Consider the following 13,182-nt stretch of genomic DNA (forward strand, 5'->3'; position numbering starts at 1 on the left):
CTTATGCAAGCCTTCAGGTAATGTCTTCAAGAAATAGTTCTCTAGGCTTCTTGAAGGACATCCAAATCTCTTCTTTGGACCTTGACTGCCTTTTGTTGTGTTCAGAGCTGTGCAGCCAGTCAGACACTTTCCAGATAGTACTGCATGGTTTGATCAAAATATGGCACTTTACAATACTGATAAAAACCTGCTGCCACTGATTTTCAGTTCTTATGCAATTTCGCTTATCTCAGCCTTTCCTTCTAATTTACCTTAAGAAGGGCTTCTTGACAGTCACAACTGAGACCATTTCTGATATTCCGTTTCTGATATTCCGTTCACCAAGTTTCCAGCTAATAGCTCTTTGGGAATCATTGTTTTCTATATTCTATACCTATACTGGGAACAAATTCTGTGTTTTTGTGATAGTGTACTTGTAACAACAGTTTAAAATTGGCTCTTTGCTAGGTTATCTGTCATTTGTAGATAGGCTTTTTTGTCTGAAGGACAAGGATAAATGTAAAGTGGCTTAATAAACCAACACAAAAGAAAAACACTTCTCTGAAGTGGTCAAGTGCAAGGGCTGGACTGGAAAGAAGTGACAAAGCAGACAATGTCCAAGGAAAAACTTTGAAAGACCTTCAAAAAACTGGTAAAACTTTGTTCCAAAATACTTAACCTTCCTCTTGCATTAGGGTCGGCAGTGGCCCGTTTTTAGGTTTTAAATGCATAAAAGTGGATATTAAATTTGTTTATTTCAACAAGACATTAGACTTTGTCAGGAATCTCCATTTAAACAAAACAAAACAAAAAACTGAATTTAACTAAATTATAAAAAGTTCTGGTGAAAATGATGACCTTTGTGTGTTGGGGTTGGTTTCGACACAGTTATAATATAAGACTATAAAACTAAAAAGTTTTATGATTTCGGTTTTAGTGCTAAAACTGAAATCATAAACACACTCTGAGCTCTCCCACACTATCAGAGAGAGAGAGAGTACACATCTCCAGTTTGTAGCATACAAAAATAAGAAGATTTACAATAAGCCAAACTCTTGATCGTATCTTTGCTAAAGATGAGAGGACACAAAAAGCATAGCAATATAATTGACCATCTTTCTGAGGACAATAGATTATCAACCAGAGGACAAAGATACATCTGATGATGTCGTCACATGTGCTAGAGCTGCTCTCACTTCTGCTGAAACATACAAATCCAGAAGTGTTGACATATCTCCATCCATCCATCCATCTTCATCCGCTTTATCGGGGGCCGGGTCGCAGGGGCAGCAGCCTAAGCAGAGAAGCCCAGAACTCCCTCTCCCCAGCCACCTCCTCCAGCTTATCCGGGGGAACACCAAGGCGTTCCCAGGCCAGCCGAGAGATATAATCTCTCCAGCGTGTCCTGGGTCTGCCCCGGGGCCTCCTCCCGGTGGGACATGCCCGGAACACCAACCCCAGGAGGCATCCTTGTCAGATGCCCAAACCACCTCAGCTGGCTCCTTTCGATGTGGAGCAGCAGCGGCTCTACTCTGAGCCCCTCCCGGATGGCCAAACTTCTAACCCTATCTCTAAGGGAGAGGCCAGCCACCCTTCGGAGGAAGCTCATTTCCGCCTCTTGTATCCGCGATTTCGTTCTTTCGGTCACTACCCACAGCTCGTGGCCATAGGTGAGGGTAGGGACGTAGATCGACCGGTAAATTGAGAGCTTTGCTTTTACACTCAGCTCCCTCTTCACCACGATGGACCGGTGTAGCGTCCGCATCACTGCAGCCGCCGCACCAATCCGTCTGTCGATCTCCGGCTCCCTTCTCCCATCACTCGCGAACAAGACCCCGAGATACTTGAACTCCTCCACTTGGGGCAGGAACTTGTCCTGACCTGGAGTGGGCACTCCACCCTTTTCCGGCTGAGAACCATGGCCTCAGATTTGGAGGTGCTGATCCTCATTCCCGCTGCTTCACACTCGGCTGTGAACCGTTCCAGTGCGAGCTGGAGGCCATCACCCGATGAAGCCAACAGAACCACATCATCCGCGAAAAGCAGTTGTTGTTGACAAAAGCAGTTGTTGACATATCTTTTTAGTCCAATAACTCCTGGCTTACATGGTAGGGTAATTGCTACACATGTCATCAAAGTGACGCCTGGGATTACCTGGTTTGCTGTGACAAGAATAAGTGACATCAAGACACGTTTTGATCCGTTTATGCCATTGTCATTTTTTGAAGGAAAAAAAAGTCCATGGCAACATTTGGAATGGCATTGATGAGAATACCTGGATGCCTATAATGGTGTTCTTCTTGCTGGTGTGTACAGATCCAGTAATGAGAACACTGATAGTCTTAGGGACACATCAACAGGCAGAACTATTTTCCAGACTACAATGTCACTTCAGACCTTCGGAATAATATCAAGAGTCCTCAGACTTTACAACACCGATACTAGAGCAACATCTGACAAGCTTGTTCCCATTAGGAACGGATGCAGGTCTTTCCACTGACTGATGTTCAACCCTGAGGTGACAGTAGATGAACATTTTGCCCCTTCCCATGACAAATGCACCTTCTGGCAATACATGCCCAGTAAGTCAGGTAATATGACATTTTGTGATGTGATGCAAAAACTAGCTATGCATAGAACTGTGGAAGATGCGGAAAAGGAAAACCAGTGAGTGGCATCCCTGAGAAAATTCAGGGAAAACATCTAATCTTTGATACGATAACTGGACTGCAGGGGTCACAATGTGACAAATTCTTTACCATCTATGATACTGGACAAGAACTATCTGCCACAGATAAAAACAATACAGGTATAAAAGCTACTTTTGGCTGCTCCTTTATTCACCAGGGGTTGCCATAGTAGGTAGCTCCCATGTTTGATTTGGCAGATGTTTATACCAAATGCCCTTTCTGACACAACCCCCAAGAGGTTTGTGTTTCCCTTTGAAACAAAAAAATGGTATAGGTATGATTACAACTAAGAGAGCCATTGAAAAGAAAAAAGAAATCCCTCTATAACATGTAATGTCAGTCATAAATTACACTACTTCATCACTGTAGTCACTAAAATAGTGTTCTCAGTTAAGGTTTATTGATTCTGGAGCTGCACAATTACACTGCAAGTTAGAAGAAAACAAAAAGAAACAAAAAAAACAAAAAACAAAACAAAACAAAAAAAAAAAAACATTGTTGGTTTTAATTTGTTGACTTAAAATTTAAACACATCCTAAGAAGCTTTTGCACAGCTGACATTCAGACTTCAAAACACATGGCGGGGGATCCTATTACTATGCGTGCTGGTTCACCGTCAGGGCATACTGGGACACTCGGTGGAACTGGGTCATTATTAACATTAGTAACTCCACCCTTGTTTCCCTTCTGTCCGGCATATGTGATGTGAAAAAGGTCTATACTGTGGCTTATTCCATGACAACGTTAACCTTTGATTTTTTTTTTTTTTTTACTAGAAACTATTGCCAAGTTAATTCTGTTATCTGTAGAAAAGGGCTAATGTTGCGACACTGGAGTCACTTGCTGCACCAAATGTGGGTCTAATTCTGATTCATGATTACAGTCAGGTCCAAACAAAAGCCCTTTCAAAGCGCAAAGAAAAAAAATCCTAGTAACCATGTGTAAGTGCAGGCACACTAGTCTGCGTGGTCAGGAATGATGCCATAAAATACATTGTTTAAGTGTAGTACAAGATAAATTGGCCTCTACTGTTGCTGATTCATACCATATGTCCAAGCGTCCACAGACACTTCATTGTTCCAGAGAAAATAACCATTAAAACAACTATTGTTCACAGGAAATACAATTCACCTCCCAGCTCTCAGAAGCCAGCAGCTTCAGTTCACACAGCATAATACTTCTCCTTCACGTCTGCCTCAGATAATATTGAAATGTACCACCACACCAATCGTCATCCAAAGTAGTGAATAAAGTGATCTCGCTCTGCAGAAACAGATAGATATGAATAGAGACTCCTATATTAACTGTGGGCTGAGTTTCCACAGCCCTCCACAGTGGGTACTGGGGTAGACACTACACGATTCAGCTCCAACACTGCTCCTACTGTTTACTTTAGCTCTGCGTAGCCCTGGAAACCAGTGCCCAGCCGTACACCCCCTGCAGCCACTGCTAGCCAGGAAAGCCCCTGAGCTAAATGAGCCGACTCTAATTCAGACTGGAGAATTTTAGAATAAATCGCTAAAGCTGGACTTGCACATTTTTCTTTTACAATTCCCATTTTTATAATGCAACAATTTCACTTCCTGCAGTGATGTCATTTTAATGGTCTGATATATTTGTTGGGAACAGTATAAGGCAAAGAGCTGCTGCTCTTGCCCTCCAAAGCCAACTGTATTACTTGTCTTAATTAGTTTTTGGGCAATTACCAATTAATCAATAAGTTAATGAACAGAAAAATACATGGGCTGCTGTTTTAATAACTGATTTTTCATCATTCATCATCACATTACAATCCTAGAATTAGGATTACAATACATTACAATCCTAGTATTGTAATGCTTATTTTTACCACAAGTGACATTATATTGATGATGAACTGAATGTTGTCAGGTGTGGGGTGTATAGGTGTGTTAAGCTTTTCTTTTTCTTTTTTTTTCTTTTTTAAACTGGGACCAGTAAAACAGTATACTGTGCAAGCTTTTTGGCCTGCTGCTGGCCTGTTTGGTGACTGACAGAAAAAAAGAAAAAGCAGGTGAACTGACAGATCTTAAGATTACTTGAGCTAACAGCTGCAACCCCGTTGCTTTCTAGTAGACATGCCTGTAGCATGCAGGGGTAAGTCTAAAGCTTATTTTATTGTACGGCACATGTGTCCTTAATTGTCTATAGTGAGCCTACCAAGAGGTGTTGTCAACCTACACAATCATGCTCCTGTGCAGTCCTCCAAAAACCCAACAGCATGTAGCTCAGGTGTCCTTACTGAGAGATATCTATTTCACTTCAGCTCTTTGTGTGTTATAACTTTACTCGTCTCCACAGCTGACTGAAGGGTCAAAAACATCAAAAGCTGAAGCAGCCCACAGACTGATTGTACCACATATTTTGGGGACTGCTTCCATCTGGCAACAGCCACTCTCTGCAGGTAGATGGGCTGTTCGTAGCTTCCTACAGCCTGCCAACACACCACCAATGGAAAGCCATGTTCACCCCATAAAAAAGGGGAACAACATTTACCCTACTGCATTTACTTTTAAGTTACTGTTACCATGTTTTTTGCAGATACAGTTTTATAATATGAAATATAAATCTACTAATAAATTATGCTACATTCTTGTAGATTATGCTACCAGTATAACGTAATTACACATTTATAATGTAATTAAATGGGACTTTTTTGTGGGGGAAATAAATGGACTGGTATTCATATAACTACTACTCAAGTTGACCACTCAAAGCACTTTCTACTACAAGTCTCACTCACCCTATCACACACATTGATACAACGCTATTATCTATGCCGCTAAGTGCTTTGTCTAACACACGCACGCCACAATAAAAGCATGAACTACTGCTCCTGTGGGGAAAATAAATTATACTGAAAACTGCACAAATGAACTGGACTATTTGTTTGAACATCAGTCTGATATTGCCTAGTGTGATGTTGAGCATTTAGAATCCCCACGCACCGCATCCAAAAGCTCATCATTTAAGAACAATCCTATTAACTTTAATTTAAACTGTACTCAACTGCTGCGATCATAGTTTTTTGTTTCTTGACAAATTTAAAAGCTAACAATTATTATTTCACATTGTAAGACAAAATTACTGTAACCCCTGCTTGGTCCATTTTATTGTGTACCCAGACATCAAACACACAGCTGAAGGCACCATCCAGGATTTCAGGCATTGCTCTCTTTTAAGTGCCCTTAAGTTACTCTGACTAGTTTACATATCATTTGCTTATGCCTTATTAGTGTTCTGCTCTTACTCTTGTTATTCTATATCAGCCTGACAATAAGAGTATATTGTGTGTATGTTTGCTTGTCTGCTATGGATAAATATGCATGTTTTAAAGCAGTTTGCAAATGAATAAACATAAAACCTATGTTAAGCCTTGTTGTTAAACAGAAGGCCTTCCAATGTGAAATGAGTACATAATAATTACAGGGACATTCCTGGTAATATGCACTAGAGTATAGCTGCAGTATACCAGCTCTGTCATCAGGACTTACTCTTGCTGCTGCTACATCTGCTCAGTCTTGCTGAAGCAGTTTCCCTTCTGCCTTTTAATTGAGATGTGAGGCAGGAAGAGAACGCCCTGACTGAGCAGAGACTGGATTTTAAAGCTCATTTGAAACTGAATGCTGTTCAGGAGTCGTCAATCAACAGACCTCAGGCCTAAATCTTTCAGGCAACTTGATTGGTTCTGGCTTTCTCAGCACAAAAGTTTCATGTAGTGATAGATGAAAATAGTAATGCCACCTGTAATCAACAGAGGTAATGTCAACTGGTTAAACACAACGTTTAAGATGCATTTTTAATATCAATAATTTGCATATTGTAACTATTATTTTACTTATTTTTGAGGAGTTGCTCTGACAAAAAATTGTCAGAAAAGTACAGCTTCAGCTCTATGTGTTCCCATTTTTAGCTCCAACAAGACAATACCAGCAGGCAAAACAGCAATTGTTGTGAACGTATCAGTTTATGTACAACTAAAAAGATGTGAGTGACACAAAATATAAAATACCCCTATACATAAGTGTGAATGAAGTAAACTGCTCCGTTCAGTAACTGTACAGCAGACTAACAACACAGCTGTGCCTGAGGCAAACATGCAGACACACCATAACAAAAACTGTGGGCGTACACAAAACATGCAGAAGCCATGTTAACCTTCAACATACAAAGGTCAAGAGGTCGCCCAGCAAAGAAGAGAAACTTGATTATTGTACACATTTAGGCCTGAATTTCAAACCACCCAGAGGAGTAGTTTAACTGTCAAAAAAATTTACAATGGTTGTACAGATTTAAACGTCACAGAGAGAACGATTACAAAAGATGCTGCTTTTTCATATATATCACAACAATAATATATGTGATACATATATTTGCATTTATTCAAATGACAAGCATGTTGATTGCTGGATTCCTTCTTGACTGTTTTCTCAGACTACCAATCGCTACATAGACATTGGCAACTTGGGCATACAGGACTACACACATGAAACAAGCAACTAATCCCTTTTTCATTACTCTTTATTGTTTTGCTATATTTATTTGTACAAATGAAAAACTTTACATCAGTACTTTTGTCTTTGCCTCACAATATATTATAATCTAAACCTGACTTATAAAACTCTACTATTTTCACTGTTATAATTAGAGTATCATCTATAAACAACAGTCTAATTTCGATTGCACAATCTACTGATATTTTTGCTTTAATGGAAGAAATTGTCATATTTTTGTCATTTTGGTGACTACATATGGCTACATGGTTTATTTTGTCAAATATAACAGTTTACAATTCAGGAAATACTAAATTTTTAAGTATCTGAGAGGCCAGAGAAAATTTAAAGGTTTCATCTAGTCATGTTCAAATTGATCAAAACATACTGGAAGTGGGTCAATACACCTTTTTCCAAAAATAAACAAGTAAAACCTTTGAAATTATTTGATATATGGAGCTATAATTTCACAGCCTTATATATGTGCAAATTTTAAACCATAACATTTCCAGGCAAATCAGAGGTGCTTGAGCAGAAAATGTTCTGATCTGAGATAGAATGACTCTTATATGATACCTGTGGCTTAGATTTTATAGTAAACACTATAGCGTGATTTTTTTTTACGTATGCTTTCACTTTAATCTCTCTGCGCTACAATTGTAGTTAACCTCCCATCACCTTTTGTCCCCTTCACATCCTTGTCAATTCAATTCAATTCAATTTTATTTATATAGCGCCAAATCACAACAAAAGTCGCCTCAAGGCGCTTCATAGATACAGAGAAAAACCCAACAATCATATGACCCCCTATGAGCAAGCACTTTGGCGACAGTGGGAAGGAAAAACTCCCTTTTAACAGGAAGAAACCTCCGGCAGAACATTGTCATCGCAGAACAAGAAAAAAAATGTTAAATTTTAACTATTAACTTGCAATATGTCAGGTCCCCTGGCAATAAGCTGGATTTCGTATGGCATCAGACCACAGATAAGGAAAAACTGGGAAAGTGTCAAAGTACAATTATTAAGAGCAGTGATTTTCAGTCTGAAGCTTTTCCAGACAAACCAAACAATCAGGACAGGCTATTCAGTGTTTATGCCAAATCAGAAAAAATGACATAAACTGGCATTTTAAAGGGCTCTACGTAATGCAGTCAAGTCATTTATTTACTATACAGGTAAAAAACCTAAAAATATTGTTTTATGTGATGAAAATTATCATTCTTGGCAAGGATTAAAAAGTAAAATTTTCTCTGTTTCTGTTGCTTGGATAGAGCAACGTAATTAGTGGAGTACGGAAGCACATTACTATAAGATTACCATATCTTTATGGTAAAAAACTGTAAATTTTACTTGAGGTAAAATGACATGCCCTCCTTTTCTCCCAATATCATCATGCAATTAAACCAACTACAGCCCTGAAAGTGTTGGAACCAGGTCAGCATACTTAAAGTCAAAGTTCATCATGACTGAACCTGGAAACTTGGGAACAAGTACAATCCAATAAAACAGAGTAAATATTACATCTGTTGTTGACACTATAGTGTTCCAACGTGAGGCTGCAGCTTATGATTTGAGCTAGATTCTATTTTATTGTTATGTATTAGTAACTGAGTTCTTCCACATGAGTGTGTTGGATAAAATAACAAATAACACTAATTACACATCAAAGGAAGAGTAATCTTTGCTGCTACTAAGAGCTGCCCCATCTTTCACTTAGTTCCATTATCGATTAATCTAACAACTGTTTCCCCGACTAGATTTTAAACACCTGATGAGAGCTGTATGTAATGACTGCTGCTCTTTTTATAAAAACAAGTTCAAACAAAACTCATTCCTGTTTCCTCTGAAGATGTGCCCTGTCACATATGAATCACTAAAGTAATTAAGTATTCCTTGCTCCTTGATAACCAGCTGTTTACTGGTTTGGTGCATCAGTCAGTTAAAACACTCTGGAGGTTAACATTTTTTTCCTGAGGCTACAATTATGATCATAACTTACACCTTTAGAGTATCTGGCACTTCACCTTGCTTTGCCACTCACATCAGGCTACAGACATGAAATATAGCAACATAACTGGGCTAAATATACACCTTCATCTGTGTAGGATTACACTGAAGCAATCTCGACAGCTGTGGTGACACATCATTCCTGTAACTCCACCTCTTTTTGTTCTCCTGTTTTTCTATGTAACTCCCTTCCAATGGTTCAGCCAACTGGAGTGTAATGTCTGGCCAGACCAGATCATATTACTGGCTTGTGAATGTGCAGCAACAGATGGTAGATCACAGGAGGGGAGGGGGACAAAGGAAGAGGAGGGAAGAGAACCAGCAGCCTTAAAATTATAAATGGACTTAAAATTAAACCAAAATTGCCCCGTTTATCAAAAAACAAAAAAAACAAAACTACCTTTCCATGTAATGTCAGGCTGCCATTAAGAGTGTACTTATCAGATCTCACATCATCAAGTACTAAAAAGCTTGATTCCCTGCTTTTATTTAAAAGCAAGTCAGACTTCATGACAACTGAATAAGTTACTTCACCTCTTGCATGCGTCTTTTGGCCCTCTCCAGAGCATCTTCATAGCCTTTCTGCCTCAGCTCACTCAGACTCTCGTAGTACTCCTCGGTGTCGTCGCTCTCTGAGAAAAGCACCTGTGAGAGGATCTTCCAGCCGCAGGTGTCCAGGGCATGACCCAGGTACACCTGCAACTGATAGCACAGGGCGTCCGTCTCCCGCTGTGACATCCCGGGCGGACCGAAAAGGACAGTCCACACGCCAGACTGCTCCTCCGGGAAAGAGGGCAAACAAGGCTCTAGGTCCGAGTTGACGGCGCATAGTTGGAGGTGGGCTGCTCTCAGTTCCTGGAAGGAGAACAGTCCAGCCCAGCTGAAGTCTTCGCGGTTACTGGCCTCGATGTCGCCTGGGTCTGCATCATCCGGAGACAGCGTGACATCCACTGGCTCCAGGATCTCCATATCCGTTATCTTGGGTGTCACAACGTCCCATGTCCCTAAAGTGTGACTTACGCACTCATATGACTTTGAACTACCGGCTTTTAAAGTCTTCCTGTCTGCGTTAGCATTTGTTGTGGGTTTCCCTTTGGGGACAGAGTGCGGTCTAACTTTACCCACTTGGCAGACTCCATCTTTCTTCGCCGTGACGGGACTTTTTGTGTGTTTTTCAGCCACGCAGGCACCGGTGGGAGGAAGCCCAGCGATTGGGCCACAGTCGACGTCCAGTAAAGTGCTCCGTCTCTGCACGGTTCTGTTGTGGCAGGTTATGGCGAACTTTCCCTCGACGTCGTTCCAGGCCACAATGAAAACAAATTTATGTCTCTCTTTTTCGTCGAAGACTTTGGGCCGGACGGACACCCATCCGGACTCTAAGTTATCCTCCATGATGAATGACATCTCATCCAGCCAGTAAAAAAAGACACTTAGATATGCGTTAGCCAGAGGAAAAAAATCTTCCCTGATGTCGAGGCTAAATGCTACTCGTAGCCACCGACAGCAGACCCCACGTTTAAAAAAAACACAAAGTAAGATTTGGCAGAGCTACAGCGAACAAACCGACGAGCTAGATTAAGAGATGACACAAAGGCTTTCTTGCTTTGTTAACCCGCTGTCTGTTGCGTGTAAGCGGCCGAAAGCGCAGCCAACGTCGTTGTCCCTCCTCCAAATGGTCGGATTTGGGATTCCGACATGAAGAAGTTCAAGCAGCCAAACGCACTCGGACACCGCGGTCTAATCGAAGGAGAGAAGTCGGCTTCATATTGCGGCAGCTAATGTCCGTTGCCATGACACCTGGGCGCTCACCTGCCCGATGCTCGCGCTGTCTTGAATGTGCAGCTCTTTGTCCGCTCTCAGACAATGCCGTCGCGCGACGCACATCGGCTCTCGATGTCACGTGTGAGCTTCTGTTTACAAGCAGAAGGTGCGTGCGTGTTTGTCCGGGGAGGGATTTAACTGGTGACCCCCCCCCCCCCTCCCTCCGGTGTTGCATTCCATCTCCACGATGAAAATGGTAAATATGATGCTCCTAGAAAATGTCGATACCGTACTGACATGCAAAACGATCTTTGAGCAAATTGTTAGTTAGTTGACTAATATTTCTTTATCTCTATAAAACTACAAAAATATCTCTTTATCTCCCAATAATATGCATTTTAAAAGACGTTTAATGATGCATATAATGTACAATATGCTAATGCTGGTTAACTATATCCGCTAGTCTCTCTTTATACCATGTGAACGTGAAATATATCAATTTATCATTAAAAAGCAATGCAAAGTCTAATATTTTATCAGATGCATTAAGCGTGACATGTCTTTCTATCACAAACTTTTATTCTTTTCACAATTCTTTTTATTTTTTGGATATTTTTAAACACAGTCCAGTTGTACATACTACATCCTTAAAATGTTTTGTTCATTACATTACAGTGTTTAACGTTTTTATTACGCGTACACTTTTTCCACATGAACCCTTGAAGGCAACATAACAGTCCGTTTCTTTTAACAGCTTAATAAACCAAACGGCACACAAAGACAGAAAACTGTTCCACGCAAACTACTTTTTAATTCAGTAACTTTACGTGTTTAATTTTTAAAAAGTGTTCATTACGAGTTGTACTCTTTTGTTTTTTTTTAATCTCTATTCCTCTGTCTCTTTTCCTCACTTGCATACGTGCACGAGGAGCATAAACATCTGCACGTGGGCAAATCCATGACGCAAATACGTACAGAACGTGTTTAGTGCCAGACTGCGTACGGTAAGCGAACTGGGTCAAAACAGGTTTATGCACCATTTATTCTCTAAGAAAGTTAATTTTCGCATGCAACTTTAAAATCAATCTAGCGACTAGAAAAAAAATGTAGAGTGGGGCAAAGATTACCTTTATGGTGCTTTTAAAGCTACTAGAAAAAACACACAAAACTGTATGTAGAACCAAGTGGGTTAGTTTACTAAGGGCCTTTTCCAAAATCTTGCTGGTGCTTGACTTATATTTAGAATCTTTTCAACTTTTGATTTCCTCTGAGTGCAAACTTCAGTTCTGTTAGTCACTGCAGAGTATTTGTAGAAATATGCCAGCCTTTGTTGACAGTAAGCTTGAGATGGAAGATGTGCGAGGATTCAAAGTACGATGAGGCAAATCTCAAACGTGAATATGAATGTAAAATACAATCAACGGCAGAAATATTGGCATTGATTGTATTTTTTATATGTTTTGTTTTATTATATTTGAGGGGGGAAAGTAATCTGAAAATAAATGCATTTCCTGCTTTTTAATTCTCTGCCTCTTCTGGTAAATCTTGTGAAAACACATTGAAAAGACATTTCAATGTAGTTCACCAGGTGAAGGTCATGCATTATTGCCATTAAAATTTGGATCAGTTGAGTCAGAGTGCGGAAAGAATACTTCAGCCTAATAAACACAGGAAACCAGAACTCCCTTTGGATTTCCATGGTTTAAAAACAGATAAGCTCTACAGAGCTTCGTAGATTGTTCCCTTATATGGAAATAGGCACATTGATGTCTGAGTAATAATCTGTTAAATTGACTCGATGTTTCACATTTGGTCTCACCCACTAAGGCATGTTCTCTTTCCAATAAAATAGCACCTCTCGTACACTGCCACATTCCCTGTTTTGACCTCACTTTATTTACTGCTCATTAATTTCCATAGTTAAGGTGTAAACAAAAAGAAAAACTTGTAATATTCCACTTTGAGACCGGTTTCATCATTTATCCTCTTGGAAAAGTAAGATGATTGAGAGATAGATAGATAGAGATATCTCTCTCTCTCTCTCTATATATATATATATATATATATATATATATATATATATATATATATATATATATATATATATATATCTCAAATAAATAGCCCTGCACCAACTTTGCACTTTGTCCTTGTTTTGCTGGTTTGTACTGAAGTTATTAACTGTTAAACCAAACTGATAAAACTTCTTAATTTTACTTCAAAGTCTGATTCCA

The 13,182-nt window shown here is 39.8% G+C and overlaps 1 protein-coding gene across 1 annotated transcript in view; it reads right to left on the reverse strand.

Moving 5' to 3' along the window:
* The window catches only part of jmy (junction mediating and regulatory protein, p53 cofactor), a 31,163-nt gene extending 20,066 nt beyond the window's left edge, over nucleotides 1-11,097 (reverse strand). Inside the window, exon 1 of the mRNA XM_085280224.1 lies at nucleotides 9,722-11,097. Within this exon, the coding sequence (XP_085136350.1) occupies nucleotides 9,722-10,591 (870 nt within the window). The 5' untranslated portion in view covers nucleotides 10,592-11,097. The remainder of the gene's footprint in view (nucleotides 1-9,721) is intronic.
* Nucleotides 11,098-13,182: the final 2,085 nt, after the last annotated feature.

The sequence above is a fragment of the Mchenga conophoros genome, linkage group LG7 (genome assembly GCF_057382185.1).
Source record: "Mchenga conophoros isolate Kocher_MC1m ecotype Shallow Benthic linkage group LG7, M_conophoros_male_GT1.1, whole genome shotgun sequence".
Taxonomy (NCBI): Eukaryota; Metazoa; Chordata; class Actinopteri; order Cichliformes; family Cichlidae; genus Mchenga; species Mchenga conophoros.